This window comes from Raphanus sativus, chromosome 9 (genome assembly GCF_000801105.2).
Source record: "Raphanus sativus cultivar WK10039 chromosome 9, ASM80110v3, whole genome shotgun sequence".
NCBI classification, from domain to species: domain Eukaryota; kingdom Viridiplantae; phylum Streptophyta; class Magnoliopsida; order Brassicales; family Brassicaceae; genus Raphanus; species Raphanus sativus.
The window spans coordinates 28697563-28725533 of record NC_079519.1 but is presented as its reverse complement, the minus strand read 5'-3'; the positions used below and the strand labels follow the sequence as shown (position 1 = coordinate 28725533).

Sequence of the window (27971 nt, the reverse complement as noted above, 5' to 3'; positions counted from 1 at the left end):
TATGTTTTATTTTTATATTAACTTAAGGATAATTATAACGCAATAAGCTGTAAATATTGAATTGATTATAAAAGATTTGACCTATATTGTCAATATTGTTTTTTGAATTTTTCCCATAATTGTCCCTTTTCTAACGTTATGATTACAGTTCATTCTGATTAATGTCAAACACAAATACATAGGATCTAACCAAGAAAAAAAACATAACAAACTTAACTGTAACCAATCAAAATTTTCTTTAAATAAATAATCTGTCCATACTGGAAAAAAAACAATAAATCCGTAAAATCCAAGAAAAAAAAACACATTAAGTTAGTAAGTTATACAGTAGTGAAAATACAACCAATAATAGAAAAAGCTCTAATTAGTGATTTGTTAGTAATACACAAAAATAGGTTTAACAAACACATATATAAGTTCCTGGAAAGCCTTACTGAAGCAATCCACAATCCATTCCTTCTTAATCAAAACAACTTATAAGAGAAAACAATTGTTAACAAGAAAATGCATGCAAAAGGAATTAATGAGAAGTTGATAATATTATTGATAGTGGTGGCTATGTTAATGAGTGCGACTTGCTTAAACGGTGAAAATATCTCTTCACAGAGTTCTAATGGAAAGAAAGTGTTAACTAGAAGTTCGATCGATAGAGATTCATGCATCAAACATTGTATGACGAAGAAATGTCTGCCTAGGTATCACGATTTTAAACGTTGCTTTGACACATGCCATCTTTCTTGTACAGAACCTCTTGCATATTTCATGTACGGTCGTGCCGATTCCAGATTTCTTGATATTAGTTCTCCTTCTGCTTCACCTTCACGTTCTCCATCTCCATGCGGAAAATCTTGTTAACGTATATGATATATTTGTGGTGTTTCAAAAAAAAAAGTATATGATATATTTGTAATCATGCATAATTTATTTTGTTTATTTGACTTTATTATATGTCATTGTAAGATGTGGTATATATCTATGCTGAGATTTGGGGTGTATGGTTTAACTTAATGAAATGATATGTTTTCTTTTGGCATTCTACTGTTTTAAAACTGTATAAGGAAAGATCAAATTTCCAAAATGTTGAAATTTTGTTTTTGATTGAGTCATTCAGTTTCGTTGCTCTACGACTTTTCCTATCAAAACTAAAACGAAATGAATCTTTTTGTCAAATTAATATATTGGCAAGCATATGCATAAAAGATTTCAGCATCCTTTGTTTGGAACACAAAATAAATCATTCTAATTTTATTATTGGGGTTATTATTTGCTTTTTGGAAAATTACGAATATACTGTTTTTAGTATATCAAGTAGTATTGAAGATATTTTCAAATATTTACGGATATTAACTAATATTTAATTAACTTTATTCAATACAAATAATTATACAAAAAGCTATAAAAGTTTGTTTTCAAAAATATCTTTTACATAATATAAATCTTTAAAATAAAAACAGTGAAACTATATGTTCCATAAAATTTTTAAAAAAGATTTTTTTTTTTTGTAAAACATAAAATTTTAGAGAATGCAGTTTTTTAGAGATTTTATATTCATTTCTTAATCTTATACCTTTATAATTAATTTTGTAAATAAAACTAAAAAATTATATGTAAAATTTATATATTTAGTTATAGATATACATCTATTTGTATAAAAGTCGAAGTGAAGTATATATCAGATTCTGTCTTTTAGTATTTTTAATTTGGTTCATTTTTAACGAATATTAGTTTTTAATATTTTCTTTGCTATGAAAACTTACAGATATTTATATTTTTTATTGAATCGAAACAAGTAATGAATCGGATCAAAATTAACGGATAAAAGTTCAGTCCTTGTCTTAATATTTAACCATCATAAAGAAATATATAAAATGAAGACATGCTATTAGTGGCTCGAGAAATTTTAGAAGGCTTAACTAAATTGAAGAAAGCAAAAGTTCATCATGTGAAATTCACCACTCTTTTCACAGTAGATAGAAATTAAAAAAAACGTCAAAAAGTTAATAGTGACTTTAATCTTAGGATTTTAGTATATTGTATGTTAGTATATTTAATTTAAATAATAACAAAAATACATTGGTTTCTCGGTTCGGTTTAACTCGGCTAGGATTGATTTTGGTTCTATTTGTTCGGGTGGGGATAATAGTAAACCGAACCATTTGATAATAAACTTTGGTTTGGTTTGGACCGATTTCGGTTTGATTGGTTCGGTTTGATTCGATTCGCTTAGTTTTTTTTCCCACCCCTACTATACCTCAATGAAATAAAAATTTGGTTTATTATGTACTGGATTCCAGAAAATATCTCCATTTGTTAATTACTTAAAAGTATTGTATAACTTGTAAGGACAACCACAAGAGTGGTATGACTCTAGTCTCTAAACATTAGAGAAAATATTAAAAATGAAAAATTAAGAAAGAAAATTCAAAACTTGAAGAAATAACTTTATCTTGCAACATCTACTAATTGTCTAACAAAATCTTTCTCTAGAAAAGGCTCTGACCTCTCTCTAGAAGTAAACCGCCATGAATATCGATTCCGGCCGACGGCGTGGGCCCCCACGGCCACCGTCGGTCCGGCTCTGTTTTCTTTTTCTTCTTTCCGCTTTGCTTTTCTTTCCTTCTCTCGGCATAGTAGGTTCTGTTAAGCCGCTTTTTCCGGTCTTTAGCTTCCAGTACTGCATCTTTTGTTCGATGGATATCTGGCATTTAGACTCTGGGGCCGCGCCGGTTCCTATTCGGTGGTGGTCGCCGGCTTTCATTTCCATGGAAGTGCTCAAGCTGAGTTGGAGTGGTTGCGTTGTGTTTGGTGGCCGAGTTCGGGTGAGTTTTCGATTCCTTCGACTGATGCTCTCCGAAGCTGCGGCGGATATGTAATGATCCCGAATCCCGAGAATTCCAATACAGTCGTTGGGAATGTCTTTCGGTGGTCCTGGTGGTGTCCCGGTTGAATCCAGAGTTTCTTTGTGTTGATGAATCAGCGACGAGCTTCATCTGGAAATGAAAACGGTGGCTAGTGTTTCCGGCGGAGTTTTGGGCAGTGGTCCCGGCGGCGTTTTCCAGTAGGTGGAGATGGTGACTCTTCATGTTGTAACACACGTCTCTCTGGTGGTCGGTCCCGACACGTGGATGCGACGACGGTGATGCATAGATAACTTATTTTCACTTGGACTTGGATTTTCGATGGCATGTGGGCTTGTGTGTTGTTATTTTTTTGGGTTATGGGCTCTGTTTTTTCGGGTCCTGGATGTAAATGTGGCTTTTCAGGTTTTTTGGGTTTTAATATAATACAATATGATGGCAAAAAAAAAACTTGAAGAAATAAATGACGAGTTCTTTGGAGGCGAACTCCAAAAATAAAAATAAAGATACTTTCTTACCTATGTGACATTACATGATTTGCTAACTCTATCTTTTCATTATTTATAATTTAATTATTAAATAAATTACACTGAACAGGACCGGATATTGTCCAAAGATATGAATTCACTAAACAACTAATATTTTATTTACTTGGATTAATAACTTAACCGTTGGACATGTTCTAATGGTTGTTGTTGCATTATATTAGTTGAGAAGTAGTTTTCATGGGAATGAGGCCCACACACTGTTTCAGATGTGAGATGTCTTAAATCTCTGGTTTAAGAGAACGACAATACTGTCCCATTGTTATTTGTTGCGAACAACTATGTCCTTCTTTGTTTTGTTTCTTTCGGCTCTTTCACATTAGACGAATATTTTGATTTCGTTCCGTAAAACAAAAGGTATTCTAGTGGGGTTAGTCTAGTGGTACTTGAGAGAGCTTCGGCCTCAATACGGTCCCGGGTTCGATTCTCATTGGCCACACGGATATGGGTCCATTGCTTTGGACTCATTTGAATGCCCAGGAGTGGGTCTATCCGTGGGCTGTACCTCCACCCGGGGGTTAGGCTTGTGTCATCATTGACCCGGGTTTAACCCTTTTTTTAGCAAAAAAAAAAAAAAACTACGCAAAACTATAGAAATTATTTTTTCCTTTATTCGTGGGAGAGGCGTGTATCTTTTCACTCTCTATTTTGCAGATACTTCCTCGGGTTCGAATCGGATATTTCGAATTTCAGATATATTGATATACAGATTTAGATCATGTTCGGATATTTTTACATATCAGAATTTGAATATTTCTAATTCGGGATCAACTGTTTTAAATCGGGATTAGATATTTTAGATTTTGGAAAAGAAAAATTCAAATTCTTTATTGTTATTTTTTGTATTTAAAATTTTACAATTAACTTAATTATTTTTAAATTTTTAATACGTTAGATGATTAATAGATTTCGAAACAAAACTTTAAAAATAGAAAGACACTAATATACTTGTTCTTTTGAAAATTTGGATGCAATTTTGTTGATGCATGAAACAAAAAGCTTAATATGCATTTTAAGTGAATAGCAAATTACAACTATATTTATCAAATGATCTTGAGTCACATACAACATCAATATAAATATTTTCAATAAAATAAGAGAAGTAAACTAGGAATATAGGATTAAGTATACACATGTTTAGTTATTTTTGGATATATGTTCGGGTTTTGATATTATCCACTTGGATTCAGATAATCAGTCTCTTCTAACTCAATACCCGTTCAGCTATTTTACTACATCGTTTCAGATTTTGGTTCAGGTGTTTGGATCGGGTTGGGGTTCAGATTCGGGTGTCGGATACAATGCCAAGCCTAATCCGTTTAATTAAATGCAAGTGTCATCTTTTAACTGATGTTTTGCTTTTAATGGATACAATGCGTGGATTTTCAACAATAAATTCTCTATTTGCAGAGTAACTCTGCTTATATTTAAAAAAAAAATAGTATGCTTCTATTCTAATCAAGTAGTTCGTTGAAAACAAGTTGTCATTTTCTATTTAAACAAATTCTCGGTTTGTTTTTTTTAACGCTGATTTATTATGATATTATAATTATGATATGAGAAAGATTACATAGACGCTTCGACAACCGACAATACTACATGTCTTATGAGATCTACGCCTAACTGTATCACTTGAGCCGTCCTATGAAGATTCATGTATGATCAGATTAACTTGCACCATGTTATAGATCCCTTGTAAGCATTTCTTCCGTAATTTGCATAATTGTTTAATAAATCGTTCTCTCCAGAATTTGAAACCTGGATTTATTTGCAAACAATTGCATATAAAAACCTTGGGTATAGTTCTTCTACAGTATCCCAAACCTAGATATAGAAGACTTTAAACTTTAACCAAGGTTACCGTGGTGCTTCCACCGCCCAAGAAAATTAAGATCACTTACGTATGAGCAAGTAATTTTCTTATTTATTGGAGGATGATATATCGACCTTTCGTTTGCCGTCCAAAAAGAAAATAAATAAAGCCTTTCATTTGTTCATTCGATTCATTAGGTTTCTTAATTCCAAACCCATCTCTCAAATAAATCGAATTAGAAAACTGCTAATATGTTTAGTTCCATTTCTGTATTTGACAAAAATTGTACTTTATAAATATGTATGTATATAAGATGTAAAATGAACTTTCATTTCTCTCTTTGCCAATAAAAAAGCACATCGTATTTTTTTCTTGTCTTGACAATGATTTCAGACCTAATAATGATCCAACAACTTGAACTTAAACACTAGTTGATAATTATGAAATATAAGATGAAGAAAATATATTTGCTCAAAAAAAAAAAACGAATCTCTCTCTAGAATCTTCTGTTTTGCTCTAGAGTTTCCGTTGTGTTATCTCGTTTCCGGCCGGCGGTTTAGGTTTTCTCGCCACCGCCGGTCCGGCCAAAGTTTGTGTTTTATTTTTCTGTGTTCGATTTCGGCTGTAGCTTAGGTTTTGTGTCGACATAGCACTGATTATGGTGGTTGTCGTTTTACTCTGCTCCCGGCTATGCACCTTCTTCCTCGATAGTGGTCCGGCTGTGGTTTTTCGGGAGATGGTGGCTCACCTGCGTCTCGCTGGCTATTGACTCTGGGGCCGAGCCGTTTCTTCGTCGGTTGTGGTCGCCGGTTCTTGATTCTCGTGGAAGTGTTCGAGCTGTTTGGTGTTCCTTGCAGTGATTGGTGGCTGAATTCGGAGGAGCAATCGAGTGAAGCTCTGTGAAGATTAGGCCGGAGTATGAAAGACGCTGAACCCTATACGGTCAATACAGTTGTTGGCGGTGGCACTCGGTGGTCGTGGGTGTGTGTCCCGGTGAATCCGGAAATTTGTGTTCTGTTTGTTACAGCGTCGACTTCTATCTGGGGATGGAGCAGGTGTTTCGCGATTCAGTGAGGTAACGGACGTCGGTCCCGGCGACGATCTCCAGCCGTTCGAGATGGCGAAGCTTCAGCAACCGACACGCGGCTTCTCAGTGTTGTGGTTTAGACACGTGGAGCGGTGTGTTGTGCGGTGTGTGGTGAAGTGGGCTCTCGGTTTTCCCGTGTTGGGCTGGAGTATAGTTTTGTGTTTGTTGGTTTTAGGTTTGGTTTTTCGAATTTGGGCCTTTTTGGGCTTTGTACTTTGGTTTTCTTTGTTTAATAATATTATAGATGGAAAAAAAAAAAATTTGCTCAAAAAAAAAGATAAAGAAAATATCTTCCTCCTACCTTTAATGGCAGGGCCGGTAGACACACCTAATGTTCTTACACCCACTTAACAAATAACACCAAATTAATACTACTGTTTAATAGAAAAATATACCTATTCTTGTAATTCTCCGCCTCTCCGCGCGGACGTTGTTTTTACTTTTTATAAATTGTTCAATGGTATTTCTAAATATATAAATTATTTAGATATTTTTAAATTCATATAAACTTACTCGGACCCTAAAAAAAATTAACTTGAACACTATCTAGAAATTTATAATATCAGAAAATTTAATTGTAAAACTTAAAAAACTGATTGGTACACAAACAGGTAATAGAATACCTATGTATAACTGATTCTGTAAACATATAAAAAATATTGGTTAACCGATTTGAATTCTTTTCAGGGATGTAAAAATTTTATCGAAACATGTGAAATTATTATGGTTAACATGTAAAATAAATGATGTCAAATTATAGTAAATATAATTAATAAAATAGTTATGAAGAGTAAAAAAGAATGTAAAAGACATAGTAAAACACTTTAAATAGGTAAGTACTTCTGTAAATGATGTCAACTTATTTGAAAATAAAATAAATGAAGTGATTAAAAATAGTTAAAATAAATAAAAATAATTTTAAAATCACTTAAGATAGATAAATATTGTGTTGTACTCAGGTTAAAATAGAATAGATGCACCATTGAATTAAATTAAAAGTCCTCAAAGCCGTATTTTTACCAATCACGTTTTCTTGATCCTAAAGCCATTAGTCTTTAAAGTCTTCCTAAAAATACTAACAGTCTGTTTTCTTTGTTTTTACGTTTAAAGGGACAGTTTTTTCTAAAGCCATAAACCCATGGCTTTAACTTTTTTTTAAGTCACAGTTTTTTCCGATCATTATCTCTCTCTCTCTCTCTCTCTCTCTCTCTCTCTCTCTCTCTCTCTCTCTCTCTCTCTGAGCTAATCGTACACACAAAATCTGGTTCAAGAACTAGGGTTTTCAGGAAAAACTTGCTCCGCCTTCGATCAAGAATATATGCAAGAAACGGCGTTAGGTATGATCGGAGCCACAGTAGGTGGAGGAGACAGAGAGGCAGTCTTAGTAGTGGAGCAAAATAGACAGATGAAAGGAGAGATAGCGACACATCCCATGTACGAGCAATTATTGGCTGCCCATGTGGCATGTCTGAGAGTAGCGACTCCGATCGATCAGCTTCCAATAATTGAAGCTCAGCTTTCTCGCTCTCAACATCTTCTCCGATCTTATGCTTCCACAGCCGTTGGATTCTCGCATCATGATCGTCACGAGCTCGACAATTTCTTGGTACGTCGATTAGACTAATTGTTGTAGAGATTAATGTATTGTTTGATTACTTTTTTTATTTATTTCTTGTTTTTGTTTTTGTTTAAAAGATTGATATATGATGGACCACCAGTGTTTGAAAAACATGTTTCCATAATTTTTAATATTTTTTTCAATGATTTAGTTGTTTGCTTTTGTAGGCATTTTAAATGTGAAATTCAATATGTAGACTTTGTTAATTTTCATGGAAATTTTTGTGTCGTCATAAAATTTCTTAATGATTGCTAGTGGACTAACTTTGAGTGAGGCTATAAAATTAATAGATCTTGCGAAATTATCTTTCAAAAATCATATTTTATTTGATTTATTTTACAAGATCTTTGTGAATTTAATCTGAATGATGTTATTAAAAGTTAAACTTTGACAATTAATTATGGAAATTTATTTATCTTCACCAAATTTCCATATATATTATACACACACACACGCATATATAGGTCTTTAGCTTTATGTGGTAAGATGATTAGATGCTCAATTCATATATATATAGAGTGAGTATATGTAAAATATCATTTTTGTAATTAAATTGAAATTGTATATTTGAGCTTAGATTTCTCAGGTTGTTGAATCCCGTGATTTCTACTCCATACTAAAATTTGCAACTGCATTAAAGTGGAATTGATATCTCAACTATAGTTTGGATGTTATTTGCGATAATTAAAAATAGAAATTATTTTTATTTACTAAAATTGGGTAGAAAATAGGACTAAGTAATGATTCAATATGTGTATATACATATATATCTGTGGAAATTGTTAATTAATTAAATGAATTGGGTCACTAGATTAATATATATATGTTGGTATGATTAATAATAAAATCTGGAAACAGGCACAATATGTGATGGTGTTGTGTAGCTTCAAAGAACAGCTGCAACAACACGTGAGGGTTCATGCCGTCGAAGCTGTGATGGCTTGCCGTGAAATTGAGAACAACCTCCACTCTCTCACAGGTTTTTCTACTACATTTTGTATTTATTTATTTAAAATATCAAGAAAATTAATCAAATTTTCAAATTTTGTAATTTATTTCTTTGTATATGGGAAATATAAGGATGCGAATTTCAAATTTCACATTTGCTCATAAATCTCTCTATAGATATATATGACTATATATATTAGAAAATATATATTCATTTCTAATAGTTGTTTTTGGCCTAAATCATCTATAATAGTTTATATCATGTTATATAAACCATGAAGGTGGTACCAAATAAAATATGATTTAAAATTAGGGGAATTTTCATGTTTATCATATTATTAGTAACATTATTCATGTTTACCTTCACTAAAAAGATATTTTCAAATAAACCTTATTCATTAAGAGACAAAAGACTCTTACACTCTTACTCTATATAAATATATAATAAATAATTATTTAAATAAATAAATAAATAATTATGTTTTCGAACTACACTTTTCAAATTCGAACTTTAAAAAAGAAAAAAAAATCGAGAATTTTTTTTTTAAAACTGTTTTGAAGTTCGAAAATTCTTTTTGGAAAGTAATTTTAATTTATTTTTAAAAATATTAATTATTTATTTATATATTAATTAGAATCATAAACTCCACATTTCAAAAACCCTACTCTACCCACCCCTCAACTCTAAACCTAAGTTTAGACTAGTTAACCTTAATTAGGATTATAAGTGTATTTTTCTCTCTTTAAAAGTGAGGGTAACAATAGTTAAAGTAAACATGAAAAATTGTATTAATAATATGGTATTTTGGTAATGTCCCTTAAAATTAATCCCTTGTAGAATAGTATATAGGCCATTTTAAAAAAAAATTGAGTTAGGTAACTAAAGATTCTTGCTGATCATACCATATGAACAACCGGTAGACATAAAACATATATAAATAAAATAAATATATGTAGATGATCATGAAGAATATAGCTTTCACAATTAAATAGAAGATATGGATATAATTTTTGCTTAACTTTATATGATTATTCTAAAGATGTATGAGTTTTCAAGAGACAATATTCAACTCCAAAGCCTTGGAGATATATCAAAGGCGTTAAAATCATTTACCTTTTTCTTTGGAGGATAAAAACAAAATAAACTAACTAGAGTACTTGTGTTGCAATGCAATTTTGGAACAGTCTGTTTGAGTAATACTCCCTCCGTTTCAATATAGTTGATGTTTTAGAAGGATAATTTTGTTTCAAATTAGATGAAGTTTTGAGATTTTAAGGTTAAATTTAACTTTATTGGAAACTGTTCAACCAATTAGATTTCACTGTCATTTTTATTATTGGTTAATTGATTCTAAAGTAATATTTTTAATTTTTTTTTTAAAACAAATCTAGTTTTCTTAATCTTTGTGCAAGAAGGCAAAACATCAAGTATTATGAAACATAGGGAGTATTTCGTTAAGCTTTCTCTATTCCCATAGGAGCGATATTAGGAGAGGGGTCTGGTGCCACGATGTCCGAAGACGAGGACGATTTTCAGATGGATTTTTCATTGGATACTTCCGATCTCAGCTGCGGCCATGATATGACGGGATTCGGTCCATTGCTTCCGACTGAATCAGAAAGATCTCTTATGGAAAGAGTCAGACAAGAACTTAAACTCGAACTCAAACAGGTAAGCTATATGTTAAAAAAATATTTAATGGTTATATTTTATTAATATATTGATTTTTAATTATTATTTTTGTTATTTGTGCTTTGATAAGGGTTTTAAATCGAGAATTGAAGATGTAAGAGAAGAGATAATGAGGAAAAGAAGGGCTGGGAAGTTACCTGGGGACACAACCACTGTCTTGAAAAATTGGTGGCAACAACATTGCAAGTGGCCTTACCCTACTGTGAGTGCTATATTTTTTATACAAACCAACAAAAGCATATTTGGGTCCAATTCTTCGTTTGCGTTTGCATTTACGTTTTCAAGTGATATTATTATAATTATTATAGCATGAAACAGAAAATGCAAATGTTAACGTAAAGAAACAATCGGGCTCAATATCTGGATTTACACTCAACGCAAGCACTCTTTTCGACAACTCATGAATAGCACTCACTACATATATAAGTATGTAACTAGATCTACTATAATGCCGCTTAATTTGAATATAATGTAAAAACGATGTGATTTGAACAGGAAGATGACAAGGCAAAATTGGTAGAGGAGACCGGATTACAGTTAAAGCAAATCAACAATTGGTTCATTAATCAACGCAAGAGGAATTGGCACAACTCTCATTCCCTCGCTTCCTCGAAGTCCAAGCGCAAACACTAATTCTTGTTACTAAGTAGTATATAATTGCCACTACATTTTCATACTAATTACATTGCTTTACAATGCATGCATGATATATACAGTTCATGTTACTTGGTAATAATGAGGTGTGCTCATTAATAGAGAAAATTATATGTAGACATACTTTTCGAATATTGGTTTACACTACTAGGTACTTTAAACATGTTGAGTACTTGTTAGTTATATATTTCCTGAACAGTCCTTTATACTCACAAAAACCATAATCCACTACATCGGTTCCTCCTCCACACGAAACCAGTTGTTTGCCGACACCCTAATCCAAGATTTTCTAATGTGAAGAAACAATCTTCCACTCAATTCAACCACCGTCACGGCTCTCCTCTCTACTCCGGTCAAAACTCACCGACATGTCTACGGCTTCCAAGTTTTACTCAATATCAGATCATCGCTCCTGGATCTGAATCCCGACATTTTAGATTTATGGAAGCTGAACTCCAATACCAGTCTATGTATCTTCACAGGTGTAACTAAGGTTGATCCTGAAATTTTAGGGGCTGTAGACGAATAAAGAGGGAACTAAATTTTAGGGGCCTAAAATTTTTTTTTAACAAATTTGGAGGTTTGTATCCATATGAAAATTTTCAAAAATTTTGGGGGGCTTGAGGCGAATGTCTAGTTAGGCTTGTCTTAGGGCCGGCCCGGTGTAACCTGCAATTCTACAAGCTCTTTTACAGGCTGTGCCTGAGTAAATGTCCATCAAACACGGCTGGTATAGTTAAATATATGTTAGGGGCCAATTTTAGAAAAGATTAATCGGTTCAGTCAGCTTTGAGCTAGTTGTCCGTTCAATATGTTAATAAGTTCGATTCTTCCTCTATATCAATTTTACCAAATGTTATAGTAAAGGACCGATTTTTTTTTTATGGTTTCTAAGCCCCAAAAAGTCAGGCACTACCCTGCTTCTCTCGTAAACGTTTATCTGGAAACTTTCCGTCGCTTTGTGATCTTAAGAGTCTTCAAAAACTCTCTCTCGGATTCACCTAACTCAGTCACTCTCCGGAACCATCCCTAATGATATGAATAGCTGCATGAATCTCACATATAGTCTCAGCAACAACATCTTCTCTGGATCCATTCTCAAAGTTCTCCTTTCTAAGTTAGTTACAGAATCTTAATCTAAACAACAGCACCTTCTCCGTCCTATTCTCGTGGAAATCACTACAAAACGCAACCGCTACACACCCTCCCATATCTATAATCACACCACTTCTGACCACAACCAACAAAACTTCCACCATTCTTTGTTGTGTTATTCATGATCACACCACCAGAACCATCAAAACTTTAATCATCTCTCATTTGCTACATGACCACACCGATTCCATCTACATCTCCCCTTTTCAAATCCCTTATCCTCCAACCATCAGATCCACCAAACCTGACTCTCTAACTGTCCAAACTAGACTATTAGATCAACATCAACGTCCATCGTTTCTTAATAAATGTATAAGGTTAAAAACTGGCCTTTCGATCAACATACTCTCTCTCTAATCCGACGGCCACAAAAGATTGTGGATTACATATAATTTTATTACAACCACAAAACAAAACTATTAGTTTCAATCTTACCACAGAAGTGTGATACAAAAAAGATGGAGCAGGCCTCGTTATTATGATGAGTATTTAAGTCAAACAAAAGTCAATCTCCAGCCCAAAGTACTCTAATATGTTAAATCTAAAGGCCAAACTCTAAAATGCAATGCACTCTCATTAATATCATGTACTTAGCTTATTACACCCAACAACTACATGATTTGTGCTTTGAGTTATTATTACTTGCTGTTATCAGATTGTAATTCATCTTCTTTCACTTTTTGCTGTGTATTCAACATTATTATTTTGATAACAGGGCCCGTTGTTGATTTTGTTTTATCTGGACTATTATTTGGAAATATTTAGTCCTGGTTTGGTTAGTTTAAAGGGCAATTCTCCTAAATAATTATTTTTCAAATTTTTATCACAAAAAAAGTTCTAAAGAAAAAAATGACTAAAATATTTCATTTAATAGGTAGAAAGACTATTATCTCCTAGAAGCATAAATACAAATAAAAATTAAAAAAATAAAAGTAAAGAAAAGGAAAATAAAAATAAAAATAATATTTTAATAATTTCGAATTATATGTTTTCAAATTAGAATTTCTTTTATAATTTTTTCTTTTGAACTTTTTTTGTTTCGAAATTTTTATTATTATTTTTAATTTTGTTTGGAAATTCGAATGTGCTTTTTGAAACTTAAAAAAAAAATATTTTCAAAATTTTAATATTTGTTTTATTTTATAAAATGTTAGACTTCAATCTTTTTTTATGGTCAAAAAACTTCAATCCTAAAACTCTACTTCTTAATTTTAAATACTAATATGTCTGATTAGTTAATTCTATGGATATAAATGTATATTTACTTTTTTAATAAAATATTTTGATCATTTTGATCCTAAAAGACTATATTTGTAACAAAAAATATTTTAAGACTATCCTAGGATATTTCTCTGGTTTAAAATAAAAGTATTATATCATATCCTAATGATAATATGAACGAAACATGCCCTTCCGGTTCTGACCTCATTCTTAAGAAACAAATGTATGGGCCTGGGATTTTTTGAAGATTATTAATGTCTGTTTATTTGATTAATTCTTACTAATGTAGTAAAATCTAATCTTAAAGAAGTGTGCTACAACTCAAAAGCTCTGGAACCAGTTTAAAAAATAAAAATAATAAATTTTTAAAATTGTTTTTTCTTTTCATGACAAATATAATAAGAGCAACAATAACAATATTAATTTTACAAGTTAAGTTTTGCTTTCTAAATTTGATTTTTATGAACTATTTAGGAACCAAACTTTTTTATTTCGTATTAGAGCCCGGATATCTCAGATTCTCAGGACACCGGCACTGGAACGAAATGTCTCTAAAAATGAATTAGTTTAATCGTTTAGATCTATTCATACTTTAGTTTGCAGACTCATGTGCACTCGATCATTGTTAATATTATAATGACTTTATTAAAATGACCGTTGTACACATATTTCTTTCGTGTTTTAAAAGAGGTCACATGCTAATTTCGGATCTTAGCAACAGCATTAAATGAGTGCCATCACTTGTCCACTACGATTCAGACAGAAGACCCGATCTGTTTATATATAGAAGTATACCTAGCTCATGAGCTAGCCCAATTGTATGTACATTTCCCAAGTCTCAGACTCCCATGATTGATACTAATTAATTGTTGACAAATAGTTATACTAATATAGGATAAGAGATTTCATAATGTATTGATATAAACATAATAAGAAAGATGAACATTTCTCATTAACCGAAATAATCTGTACAAGGAGAGTTTATATACATAATACATGTATGGTTTAGGGAAAAGGAAACCAAACCAAAATATGAACCCCCTGTTAATATAGTGATCATATCAATACTTATGCAATCTCTTGTCCTAATAACTAACTAATTAGCTGTACGTATTCCATAGATTTAGGTGTTTCCGTGTCAAATCAATTACAATAAATATTTATATACACTTTCAATTATAGAAAAGTTAATACCATATAAGGTGGATTTATATATTATGTCGTATCAGTAAGCTAAGACCAGATATGGTATTATTTTCTGTAATTGAAAAGTTTTCTATAATTTCTCAAATAGTACTATTAATCAATGGTTGCCAATTCATTGACGAAATATATTACCTAGTTAGCAATTTGTTCAAGCAAATCAAACGATTTGGACACTTAAATGTATTACTACTTAAGAAAGTTAAACGAGATGATTAGTTTATTTCCACAAAATATTAAATAAGATTATAGTGGACATTTTAATATTTGAAATCCAGATCTCCAATGAAGTGGAATCTCCTTTGTGTTAACAATTTTCTCACGTCCCACCGACCTCACAGATCTGTCTAAAATCAGGGACATAACAATAATACATTATTCTAAAAATAAATCAACTTCTACGAATAATAATTTTAAATTTAAACACACTACCTGACGATCTTGAAAATTATCTCTACGCCCTCATATTTACCAGAAAAGTGAAAATAACACACTTACACATTTTTTTGTCAGCACCACCAAAAATAAATACGAGCCCAAAAATGTTTCTTTGTGCAAATGTAGAAGAGGAAGTGGTGAACAATATCGAAAAAGGAATATTAATTGCTGATTAGTGATATTTTATGTAATTAACTTTCAATAAAAAATAACCATGCTATATGATTATTTTCCTCTTGTTAAATTTGTATTTGTCAACGTTAACTTATTAATTTAAAATCTTAGAAACTAAATAGTTTGGAAATCATTAATCTACTGGGGTTGTAAATGTAAAACAAATAAAATCTAGGGCTGTAAAACAAAATATGTTTTCTCCCGAACACAGGATAAAAAGAACATTACCGAACACAAAACCATTTCTTCTCTTACACCTCAAGATCCAATCTCTCTTTCTCTCTCCCTTCTCCCCTCCGACAAAATCTCCGATCACCGACAAAAATGGGCGCTGAGGCAAACGCATCCTTCAACTTCCTAATCTACGGCCGAACCGGATGGATCGGCGGACTACTCGGCAAGCTCTGCGAGTCCCAGGGAATCTCCTACACTTACGGATCCGGTCGGCTCCAAGACCGTCAATCCATCGTCTCCGACATCGAGACCGTGAAGCCTAGCCACGTGTTCAACGCCGCCGGAGTCACCGGACGTCCCAACGTCGACTGGTGCGAGTCCCACAAGGTCGAGACCATCCGCACGAACGTCGCCGGGACATTGACTCTCGCCGACATTTGCAGAGAGAAAGGACTCGTTCTGATCAACTACGCCACCGGTTGTATATTCGAGTACGATGCGGGTCATACTCTCGGGTCGGGTGTCGGATTCAAGGAGGAGGATACCCCTAACTTCACCGGGTCTTTCTACTCCAAGACCAAAGCTATGGTGAGAGTTTTTTCTTTGATATTGCATTTTTCGATCCCTTTATTTAAGAAAGTTTCCAGATTGGATCTGTGTCTTTATTTTAGCTAATTACGATCCAATTCGTGTGATCGAATAAGTTTTAAAATGTGCAGTTAGGCCCACAATTGCTATAAGATGAAATGTAGGTGTGTGTTAGTGCAATGTTCGTAGGTGTGTGTTAGCGCAATGTTCCAGATTCGTGAGAGTTTCGTTATTTACATTTGCAGTCCCTTAACTATGGAATTATTTCAGATTTGTCTTATTCTTTATGTATTTACTCTTTGATCCAAAAAATTACTGATCCGGTTCTAGTAAAGCTGTGTTTGCTTAAGTCTTAGATCTTGAATTAGTTCAGATAGAATGTAGATTAGTTCAATGTTTTAGATTCGTGAGAGTTTCTTCAGTTTTTTCCTATTCACATTTTTAATCCCTATATTATTCATTTCTTCAGATTTGATCCGATTCTTTATTTATTCTATTGTTAACTCAGTTCTAGTACGCTTGATTGCATAGATCTTATATCTTGAATTAGTTTTTTTCAGAAAAAAATGTAGATTGGTTCAACGTTTTATATGCTCTGAGATTATAATCATCATCATAGCTAAGTTCTTCAAATGCAATGATAGGTGGAGGAGCTTCTCAAGAACTATGAAAACGTATGCACGCTAAGAGTGCGGATGCCCATCTCTTCTGATCTATCAAACCCAAGAAACTTCATCACCAAGATTGCTCGGTACGAGAAAGTCGTTGACATCCCAAACTCCATGACCATCCTCGACGAGCTCCTTCCGATATCCATCGAGATGGCAAAGAGGAACTTAACCGGGATCTACAACTTCACAAACCCGGGTGTCGTGAGCCACAACGAGATCTTGGAGATGTACAGAGAGTACATTGACCCGAGCTTCACCTGGAAGAACTTCACGTTGGAGGAACAAGCTAAAGTGATTGTGGCTCCAAGGAGTAACAACGAGCTCGATGCCACTAAGTTGAAGACTGAGTTCCCTGAGATGTTGTCTATCAAAGAATCTCTGATCAAGTTTGTGTTTGAGCCAAACAAGAAGACTGGAGTTAAAGCTTAAGATGCTGCCAAAGTGTGTTCTTTGTTAAGGTAACGGTCCTAAACACTAAAAACAAATATCAAACCAAAACAAAGTTGTTGGGGGTTTTTATAAATTTTAGTGTTTATGATGGCCTAAAGAAATTGTTGTGTTTTTTTGTATTTTCTTGTTTCCTTCATCCAATGTTGTTGTATTGTTTAAATAAACCTTTTTGTTACAAATAAAAATGTATCATTTGCATTTTCCTTATCCTTTAAGTTAAAATAATTATATTAGCTTTGTTAATCAATCAACGTTAATAGCCCTGGGCGTCTTAACCACAGCCAAAATAGACCTTTCTATGTATTTTCTAATAGAAGAGAAATATTGTAAATATATATAGCATTTTGATATTAAAATATTTATAAAATTTATATTTTAGTGATTTGGTGTCTATTTAGATAGGTGAATGGGCTATTACATTACCACTGGACCACTTAAATATTTATAAAATTGATATTTTAGTGAATGGGTTATTAGTTATTACTTAGGGCCTGACTGGTTCAAACGCAGCGGTTGCGGTTGCGGGTGCGAGAGTTTGCGGGTGCGGGTGGTTGCGGTTTCAAGCGTTATATGGCGTTTTGTATGACTGGAATAACGTTTAAAAATTGTTGCGTTTGCGGGATGTTTGTGACTGGTTGATTATGAGACATTGTAGCGGTTTAATAATAAATTATCAATATAAACATATTATAACATTATAAAAATATAAAAAATAAAATATTGTGATAAAATATAATAATTGTTAATATAATATTATTAATAATAATATTAAGTTTATTTTTTTAATTTTTAAGTAGTTGAAAGTTATATTTTTAATATATTTTTATGAAGATTTATATTCAAACTTTTAAAGAATGTTTTATTTCTTTTTTATATGTGTATATCTTTATATATGTATGTATATTAAATTTTAAAAATTATGATGAATAGCTACTTTAAAGTTTTTATAAAAAATACTATATTGTTTGTGAATTTAAATTAATATATAAAATGTGTATATGTTTTTATTTATAATATTTCCTTTTTAATTTTAAATATTAAATTTTAAAATATTTAGAAAAAAATAGTTTAATATTTTTTATCCAAACACAACCGCCCGCAACCGCAAACGCTAGCTGGAACCAGCTTTTGATTTTAAGAGGTTCGGAGCGGTTTAAAGCGATTTGTAGCGGTTTGTATGATTGTTTTGAAACGCTGTCAACCGCTACCAACCGCAAAAGCTGCGTTTGCGGGTGGTAGCGGGAAAACCAGTCAACCCCTAATACATCACCATTGGACTATTTCGATTTACATGTAATTTTTTTTTCAATTTGTCAATGTATATATGATTCATATATTAAACGGGTATCTAGAATCGATGATATCCGATCCAAAACCTAATCGAAATTAGTAGGTACAAAATTTATTTACTCAAAAACCTGAAATCGATTGGATTCTACCCGAACCATATAATAATCGGGGCTAATCTTAAGCAACCGTTAATTTTTTTTATTAATGTTAAATATAAAGCTTTGTTAGACAGTCCATCGTATGAGAGGATCACCACTTGCTTGATCAAAAAATTTTTTTTTTTTAAAAAAGAAAGAGGATCACCACTCGCTTTCTCGGCTAGCAATAGCATTTCAAGATCAAGAACGATTAATAGATATTATTTTTGAAACTTGGAAAAGAATTCAAGAGACTTGATGGAAGAAGCAGATTTTTTTACCAACTTAATTACACGGTTTTTGTTGTGGATTAAGGAAGCTAAAGCAGCAAAGAGGGACGAGGTATATATACATTGTCCCAACTTGTTTCGTTGTTGGTTGTATTTCTTAACATTTTATGACGTACTATGATATCTTCTGGCTTATTCTTTATGCCTCACCATCTTCCAAACAGCTAGTTCGATACTGTAAGAGACTAGCAAAAATTCTGTATTTCTTATGTATTTTCTTCATTTTGTTGTTTTCTAATTATCTAATATTTTCGTATCTTATTAGTCTTGCTCTTGTAGTTATCTAAAATAAAGATGAAAGAAAACAAAAATATTTATCCACTAATTTCTCACTAAAAGCTAGAATCATTTTTGTGCGGGCAAGAAAAAAGTAAAATAACTTGTAATAAGGTACCCCCACCCCGAGAGTAAGTTAAGCGGAGAACAGAACAAGAGCAATTTTGTGCCTCACGTTATTTAATGATATTTTTGTGCCTCACGTTATAGTTATACATAAGCACCCAGTTGACAAGAAAAGTCATGACAACATTTAGCTCCATATCTTTTCTTCTATTTTCTCTCGTAGCTATTTTATTCAAGTTATTTCAAGAATTCTTCTTTTCAATTTTGGAAATGGGATCCCCATGTCTCATCACTCCTCCTTACTCCGTTTCAAATACTGTAAACAATACAGTTCGGAGAACTGAAATATACAAACGTGGAATGACATGAAACAGATCAAAGAGTGATGAGATATGATGATCCAAAATTCATACACAAATTGAAAGGAAGAACTATTTAATCCACTTGAGAATAAAACCTACACAAAGTATGGAGGAAAGGTTGTACTGCTTTTATCTTGTAAGTTTATGTGTGTGTGAACAATAAAAGAAGAAGATAATGTGTTTTAATGTATCATTGTATCAATATGAGAGTCTTGATCTTTTGCAATACATCCCAAAATCAATTCAACAACATCTTCCCTTAGTTTTCCCTTTTGTTCGTTGTAGGTTGATCGTGCACTTTGGGGGCGTTTACTTGATTCCAGCATTCAGCAAATTGACCAAGTTTCTTACATATGAAACCTTTCTTTTCTTATTTGAAATTGATCTTGACTATGGGAGTTATAGAGGAGACAAAAGAAAGCAAGACGCATCATATGCTAGTCAAACTCACTGAAATTCTCAAACTGAAAAAAAAAATCAGAATAAAGAAAAAAAGGACTCTAAAATTAAAGCTAAAAGCACAACAGCCTGCATATCTTCCATTTTCTTTTATAAAATTTTCATGTGGATTCAACCATCTTCCTTTCATTTTGTAATTGGATCATAATGTCTCATCGAAATAACATATCGAATAACAAATCATATAGTTCTACAAAATAACTTTCAGAAAGAAAAAAGGTAAAATATTGATAATCAAGGTTTCTGGATCAGATGGCCTATTGGCATGAGATCCAAAGTCTTAAAAACCTTCCATTTGAGCTTTTATCTTTTTTTTTTATGTAGTCCTTTAGTGTATAATATATCTCTGCAAATTAATGTATCTGATTTAACAAAGAACACAAAGCTACAAAAAAATCATATTGTTAAATCATTTTAACTAGCTACTAATTTTCGGAGAGAAAAATGAAATAATAAACTATCAGGAAGCTTTGTTTTAGATCTTGCAGGTAACTAAGCCTCTCTTGTGCTTCAGTTTTCTTTTGTATGCGCATTACAATTTACAATGGTAGCTCATGTAGAGGTTACTAATCAAAATGACAAATATCAAATTGACAACAACTTTTTATAATAAAAAAACAAACAACAACCAAATGAGGTATACTAACAACAAAAAATATTAACTAACCCATCTTCAGTCAAGGTAATAATCTTTACATACTATTCAGCTAAAAAAATGAAAGAAGACCCACATGTCCCAACACATCACATTCTCCAATCATACAAGAACTTGCACAATAGATATGAATAATATGAATAATACAACAAAACAGAAAAAATATCTAAGCTTTGTTATATAAACCTAAATAATAATTACGATGTTGTTTTAGCATCATTTGGTAATTTATATACCATGTCAGTTCTAGTGATAATTAAAAATCAAAATTTCATTTATGTCTATGTATACACTTAGTCTCTCAGTTTCATAATATGAGACAAAAAGAAAAAGAATGCAGTGATCGATAAATAATGAATTAGATCATGTTAAAAGATATGGTACTTGTCAATAAATTGCGAGTTTGTTCTAATACAAAACTGTACACTAACTGATCAACACACTTTGTTCTATCGAAATGGATTGACAAAAAAATATTGCAAGTATTATATGTTCGAAAAAAAGAGTATACCTTAGGTTTCCTTTCTCATCAGTGTATATCTAAGCTAAAACTAGTTGCAGGGCAACTCTCCTTTGGCAGATCATTTTGACTTTCTGATATAACAGGAATATATGTTTGTGTGGGTGTGTATATATGTGAAAATCTGCTAATAACATGAATATATATATATATATATATGTGTGTGTGTGTGTGTTTGTGTATGTGTGTGAAAATAAGGGACCTGCCAATAGAGAGAAGCCCTGGAACTAGTGAGCTTATATGTTCATCTTCATTTCTATAAATCCATGAAGTCGTGTTTATATATGTGTGTGTGCGCGTGTGTGAGCATAAAAATCATGAATTCTCGACAAGGAATATCAGATTTTTTCTACTATGTGCTTTATCATGCTGGAATAATGGAATTCTGTTTTGCAGCTTTTTATCAGAATAAATGAGGTGAGAATAAAAAAAGAATATGAAATGTGACAAATTTTGAAAACTACTTCGAATTTCGTATTGAAATGAATTAACTACTAGGTGGTGGTTTTAATTTGGCCAGGTTTCGACATTTAATTATTCGATTATGTTTATTACAGTTTTGGTTTCGGACCAGGTTCTACAAAATTTGTTTTAATTAGATATATATTTTAAAAGGTTTGTTTTACTTTTAGTCAATGCGTTTGTAATTTGGTTGAATTCAATTTGATCGTGCTTTGTTCGTATATATACTTCAATTTAGAAAATTAAAATAAATTTAATTATATATATATATATATATATATATATATATATATATTTATATATTCTGGTTTAACTTTCTAATTCGATTTTTTTTGTTATAAAGCTTATAGTTTGTTTCAGATCAATTAAACCAAAAGAAAAAAATGTAAAAGGAAACATTGGTCGTTTGGTACAATTAGAAATCAAGATTGATTTCCATACTTTTCAGTTGTTTTGTAAATTAAGTAATAAAATTATCATGAATACATGTGTATATAAAGACCAGTAGCATATGCCGTTGGATATTCTTTAGTTGTGCATGGTTACTTTAAATGAACAAGAATAGCTTTCCAGTCCAAAATAAATTATTTCCTGAATTAAAAATAAATTAATTCGAATAATTATCTTCTTACTTTATAGTCTAAATTCACAGACAGAAAATAAATGGAATATTATGTTTTCCTACGTTATGAGAACGTTGTTTTCCGTTATACAATTGCAAGTTTTTTTTTTTCTTCTAGAAATTAAATGTTAATATCGTTGACAATGTAGTGAAAGTCTGTTTAAAAGTGAATTTAAAATCCAATCTACTACTACTAGATAGTTAAACTGCTCATAGAAACCGCACAAAATAAAAAGAAATCCATTGGATCAAACATAAATCAATTTTTGTCAACAAACAAAGCCATGAAGTACAAAAATCAATAACAACCAGCAACAACAAAACCCTACAAACTGATTTCTAACCCCTAATTTAATAAATCTCGCGACCGGCTCTAAGTGTATATAACAAATCTCTTGCAAGAAAATGTTGATATAACAAATTTATTTTAGTGTTCAAAAAAAAAAATTTCTTAAGAGTTGAAGTATTAGGAAAAAAAAATATTCCATCCGTTTATAAATATGTGTCATTTTGACATTTTTCACACAGATTAAAAAGTGATAGAAATATATGTAAATTGTTATTAATTACACTTTTCTGATCAATAGTATTTGAGATAAATAAAATTATTTACGAAATCAATGCAGTTTACAATTAATTTTCAACTGAAAAATAAGTATAATTTGTATTAGAATGGTAAAGTGATACTTTTTGTGTAACAAGCAAAAAATGTTATAATGACATTTATTATGGAACGGAAAACATAATATTGTAATACATAACTCAATCAAAAAGCTCACAAAAACAGGAACAAGGTTTGTAAAAACAGGAACAAGGTTTGTAAGTTCTAACACATGGAAGACTTCGCCGTGATATAAATAAGCACATATGCAACCATTGGAATAAGGAGGAACCTTGGTGACAAAAAAAAATCAAACAAAGAGAGGATCACACACACAGTTCCAATTTTTTTTTAAATTCTATTATGTAAAATTGGTAGCAAAAACCTCTTTAACATATATCAATAGAGAGAGTTATAAGTACAACAAGTAGCAACAATGGAGCCAATGCAGATGACAAGTGATGGTAGAAGAGTTGCATTCAACAGATGGTTTCTTCCCAAGTATCCTCCCAATGTTATAGTTGCATCCGCCACAACCCTAGCCAACGTTCCAGCTTCCGTGGACAGCAATCCACCGTTGTAAGTTCCTTTTGAAAGCCTTGATGACATTACCCGTGACAACAACGACAGATTCACACCTATACAGACAAAACGCACAAAAGCTGTTTAGTAACAGTAATTGGTTTCTAAAGAAATACAGAGTTTTGTTTACTTTATTATATACCTTCAAGTACTTCAGCAGCAACGAACATTACTAGACCAGAGATCACGTATTGCGGTACAGTGTAAGGAACAAACAAGTTAAAACTGAAGAGGATCCCAACAAAGACAATGATCTCAGATGTCAAAAGGATTTGCCTGCAATAAAACACCATTATATGCATGCAGTAACCAAGAAGCATCTAAAATTTCAAGATTTTTTACCTGTCTTCAAACATGTTACTGATGTAACTTCCCACAAGAATGTTGATAGGTAGCACCGTGAGGCCAAGGCACGCCAAGAAGATGGCAACAGAGCTTGTTGTCCAACCAAAATAGTATGAAGTAACGACGCTAGATTCCGACAGTAATATCTCCATTGCGTATTTGAGCATGAAGTAGATCAACAGTTGAACCTGTGACCACCACATCAGTTCCAACATTCCTAGAATTCTTGTAATCTAGGATCAAGTCTGATTTTAAGGTACCTTGACAGATGGAGTAAGAAGACGATACGCATCAGCGAAAGAGTTTGCAGGTCTGCGAGATTCTTCTAGAGATTCTTCACTTTCATCGCAATCCTCTTCATCAGGCAAGATCCCTGAAGTAATCAACAATGGCTTCCTAATACCTTCCTCCACTCTGTCTGTCACTGCATATCATTCAAGAATCCAATCAGTACTCGTTAAATAAACAGTTTTTACTTCCAGAAATGGTAGAGAGATTACTTGAAGTTGTTTCATTCCGGTTGCTTCTTTGTTGCTCCTCTGCTTCCTCTGTATCACGCAACGGCTCTTTGAATGAAATGCACAGCCAGACCAAATAGAACAGCCAAGCCACAGCCATGACCCAACCAGGCAAAGTAGACTGGTTAAACGTCAGCTTGTAGAACTTGAATTTGATTTGGAGCAAACCGGCGAGTGCAGGACCACAAGCCATTCCAAGAGCACTAGCACTCACAAAACCTGCTGATGCCTGCATTCTGATTCTTAATGGCACACAGTCACTGATGTATCTCCTGTTCACAGCTCTTGCTGACCCCAGTCTGCACATTTAAAAAGGGTTAGTTTCCTCTTCTTAACGTTTCAAAAGCGGTTGAAGCTTTTGGACTTACCCACAACAGACACGGCCTAGTAAGAGAAGAGCAATGGAGTTGGCATCATAAGCCAACGCATACATTAAGTTCCCTATAAAGAGAGCAACGCTACTAAACACAAGAGGTTTGAAGTAAGACTTGTTGGACCAAGCGCTGAAATAAACCGACGAGAAGACTTGAGCCACGGCCATAGATCCAATGACAACACCACAGACAGTAGCTGCAGCTCCAAGGCTCATTGAATAGTCATCTGCCGTAGGGACGATGATGTAAGTGTTGATCATATACAAGAACGTGTTTCCCAAGTTAAGGAGTAAGGAGTTAAAATGGTAAGTCCGTTCATCGATGGTGTCCTCTGAAGGAGTCTGCAGATCATCTTGCATGATGAGAGCATGCTGCGCCAAGAAGTTGAGGAAGCTCGTGGAGTTTGTTAACTTGTCCACTGCTGTCTTGATTGCATCAACCACTGGATCCTGAAGGGGGAGAACAGGTTGGTCGTAGATCGAATAGAAACTTCCTTCGTTTTCTTGAAGCTCATGAAGGTTGCGAGAAATGGCTCCAACAACAGCTCCTACACCCTATAGATTACAACAAAAAGAACAACATTTAAAGATTCATATAGATCATGAAACCAGTGAAAGAGAAAGATTTGTTTACCACGTGCTTGAACACTTGTTGAAGCTGTGAGTAAGGATGATTAGCACGGGTTTTGACGTAGTAGTCGGCGAATCTATAGCCAAAACGTTTGTCAAACTTCTTGAGGATCTTGCGGAGACCAATGGCGTTCAACTCAACGAATTTGAGAAGCTGTAGAAGATCTCTTCCAACGTCTCTGTATGATTCACGTAGCTCCACGATCTTTGATATGTCAGGCTGCTCAAGTACAGCGTCATGCGTTTCCCTTAGTGTGGACAATCTCCCTGCAAGCAACCCTTGTTGTTCCAACATGAACAGGACTGTTTTCTCAATCTGCAAGATGATTGATGAATCAGTTTCTTAAACGTTTCATCTAATAAACAAACAATATAATCTTGACAATTAATATACTTGAGTATCAAGCATCCTTGAGAAATCTTTGAGAACATGGCGAGGATGTTGAGATCCGCCACTTATTTGCTCAGCGTATTGCTTCACTTTCTGCTTCATCAACTTGTAATTGATGTAATAGCTGCAAGGGAATCATCAAAACGTCATTTAGCAAAACAAAAAAAACAGATGATATGAGAACATAAAACCAAAGATGTCATAAGGCATGTGTGCAGAGTGCATACCCTCTCCATTCTTCGGTTTGTTTTCGCTGCAGATACTTCCCAAAAGCCACCATCTTCTTCTATCGCTTTAAGGCAGAGAACAGAGTTTTGATAAGAGCCTGAGGAGAATGTGTGTGTGAGTTAGCACACCCTTGATATCACCTATATAAAGATTTTGCATTTTTGTCAACTTGATGAAGCAAACTGAGAATGGGTTTTGTGGCATACGGAAAATGAATTTAATACAAATACATAAATAATATTTATCCAAAAGTCAATATCATTCCAGAAGTGGAAAGGAGAGAAAAGAACAATTCCAAGAAAATTTGTGACACATTCAAAGCTCTGTGTTAAAAAGTTGCATTGAGATTTCAATCAACCAATCCACAACAAAAAGCCTCACTCAATGGAGCTAATGAAAACACTATCATAACACAAACGATTTCACATTCTACAGATTTTATAATAAGACAGTCGCAAAGAGACATAGCTACAGAGAAGGTTCAGGGGATTAACAGAAAAACCTGTGTTAGGAAATTAAAGAAAGATTTCAAGGAAGAAGAACAGTTCTTCTAAAGCATCTAAAGGGAATAAACCCTCAAAATGGGTTGTGAATTGCTGAGCGTTTGATTAGTGCTCAAGCACAATATAGAACTCAGGACAAGAAACTTTCCAAACAACACTCTTTTTAAAACATACAATATAAAGAAAGTCAGCGACTACAAATGGCTGGCGATCTCTACAAGCCATGTGCTCAGATGATACTATCACGTACAAACCACTTAGTACAATAAATTACCAAATCAAATCAAGAAACGTGAAGAAACAATCAAAAAACTCAAAAGATTATTTATGCTTTATTCACAACACAAAATCCGCAAAAAGTCAGCTTATGTATAAATTAAAACTCTTGCATTTTCACTTCGCAAGCTTTGTTCTTCTAACAAGTATGCCAGCCAAAGCAGAGAGATCATGCTTTATATAAATATATATTAAAATCAATAAACTCACAACGTTTTTCTTTTACATGTATCTGTCCTCTTTCTCCTCCTGGTTTCTTCTTTAATACAAAAAGCTGATACACCTTCCTTGAGATCTTCTACAGATTTAAATCTCTAAAAATAGATTAAAAAAGATAGTGTACAAATGGATCAGAACACACGAGCTCAGCATGAAGGCCTACTACACATTACTAATAAATTGTTCTATATATAAAATAAATAAATATAAATAGAAGTTAGTGGAGACAATGATATGTAGCTAGCCAACTTGGTTTAAAATTCCACACATTGTAGACATATGAAAAACGCCAAAAGATTTTAAACTTTTTCTAACATGGAGTCACACTAACCATAGATTCTCTCTACTTTTTTTCAATTTTCACCTCAGCAAGACGTAAAAATTCAAAAGCCCTAGGAAAATTCGATTAAAGTTTCGAGCTTTAGATGACCCATCAACGTAATACACCTGAAAACAACGAAACTGAATCAAAAGTTCATTACTTTATGAGTTTAATCGACGATAAGATCTGAGGTTAATCAAATACCAAGAAAAGGGTTTCGTTTTTATAAGACTCAGAAGATGATATACACGGGAGGAGTAGTCGGTGATGATAAGAACAAAAGAGAGTCACAGAATCTGTAATATGAAAGTAATAATGTGATCATCTATTTGTGAGTTCCAAAAAAAAAAAAAAAAAAAAAAAAATCATCTATTTGCATTTACGGGGCCCAATCTTCCCCCAATCATTACGACATGGCCGCCGAAAGTCATTAATTGTCACGTTCTTCACCAAAAGGGGGCTTTTCATGGTTATGTAAAACTACAGGGGTTTTTCAAGTTAGTAGCAAAGTTTAGGGTAAAAACAAAATACATATGTTTAAGAGGGTCTTCTAT

General features: G+C 32.9%; 3 protein-coding genes across 4 annotated transcripts; 2 read left to right on the top strand and 1 right to left on the bottom strand.

Annotated features, from left to right (window-relative positions):
* Positions 1 to 7429: 7429 nt before the first annotated feature.
* LOC108823764 (homeobox protein HD1) lies at positions 7430 to 11370 on the top strand. 2 transcript variants are annotated; one of them, XR_001945100.2, is made up of 6 exons: positions 7430 to 7909; positions 8780 to 8900; positions 10348 to 10541; positions 10633 to 10764; positions 10881 to 10988; positions 11058 to 11195. XR_001945100.2 is itself a non-coding variant. In XM_018597045.2 (5 exons), exons 1-5 carry the CDS (start codon positions 7622 to 7624, stop codon positions 11193 to 11195), a joined length of 873 nt encoding a protein of 290 aa, XP_018452547.1. In that variant the 5' UTR covers positions 7448 to 7621; the 3' UTR covers positions 11196 to 11370. The 2 variants fall into 2 exon arrangements, 1 of the variants encoding a protein (XP_018452547.1); XM_018597045.2 differs by lacking the exon at positions 10881 to 10988 and having other exon boundaries at positions 7448 to 7909; positions 11058 to 11370.
* Positions 11371 to 15643: 4273 nt separating this feature from the next.
* Positions 15644 to 17490, top strand: LOC108828721 (bifunctional dTDP-4-dehydrorhamnose 3,5-epimerase/dTDP-4-dehydrorhamnose reductase). Its single transcript, XM_018602481.2, has 2 exons — positions 15644 to 16169; positions 16814 to 17490. Exons 1-2 carry the CDS (start codon positions 15732 to 15734, stop codon positions 17267 to 17269), a joined length of 894 nt encoding a protein of 297 aa, XP_018457983.1. The 5' UTR covers positions 15644 to 15731; the 3' UTR covers positions 17270 to 17490.
* A 5648-nt stretch (positions 17491 to 23138) lies between these two features.
* On the bottom strand, positions 23139 to 27722 carry LOC108828356 (SPX domain-containing membrane protein At1g63010). The gene is made up of 11 exons (XM_056994591.1): positions 27622 to 27722; positions 27087 to 27542; positions 26097 to 26237; positions 25873 to 25993; positions 25483 to 25794; positions 24844 to 25403; positions 24458 to 24774; positions 24218 to 24381; positions 23955 to 24145; positions 23755 to 23888; positions 23139 to 23668 (listed from the first exon to the last, which is right to left on the bottom strand). The coding sequence occupies exons 3-11, from the start codon at positions 26147 to 26149 to the stop codon at positions 23430 to 23432; spliced, it is 2091 nt and encodes a 696-aa protein (XP_056850571.1). The 5' UTR covers positions 26150 to 26237; positions 27087 to 27542; positions 27622 to 27722; the 3' UTR covers positions 23139 to 23429.
* Positions 27723 to 27971: the final 249 nt, after the last annotated feature.

Coding starts and splice junctions, on each gene's coding strand:
- LOC108823764 (XM_018597045.2), top strand. CDS start 7,622: ATGCAAGAAACGGCGTTAGGTATGATCGGAGCCACAGTAGGTGGAGGA. Junction 8,901..10,347: donor CAACCTCCACTCTCTCACAG/GTTTTTCTACTA, acceptor CTATTCCCATAG/GAGCGATATTAGGAGAGGGG. Junction 10,765..11,057: donor GCAAGTGGCCTTACCCTACT/GTGAGTGCTATA, acceptor TGATTTGAACAG/GAAGATGACAAGGCAAAATT.
- LOC108828356 (XM_056994591.1), bottom strand. CDS start 26,149: ATGGTGGCTTTTGGGAAGTATCTGCAGCGAAAACAAACCGAAGAATGG. Junction 25,795..25,872: donor CAAGGATGCTTGATACTCAA/GTATATTAATTG, acceptor ATCATCTTGCAG/ATTGAGAAAACAGTCCTGTT. Junction 25,404..25,482: donor AACAAGTGTTCAAGCACGTG/GTAAACAAATCT, acceptor TGTAATCTATAG/GGTGTAGGAGCTGTTGTTGG.
- LOC108828721 (XM_018602481.2), top strand. CDS start 15,732: ATGGGCGCTGAGGCAAACGCATCCTTCAACTTCCTAATCTACGGCCGA. Junction 16,170..16,813: donor ACTCCAAGACCAAAGCTATG/GTGAGAGTTTTT, acceptor ATGCAATGATAG/GTGGAGGAGCTTCTCAAGAA.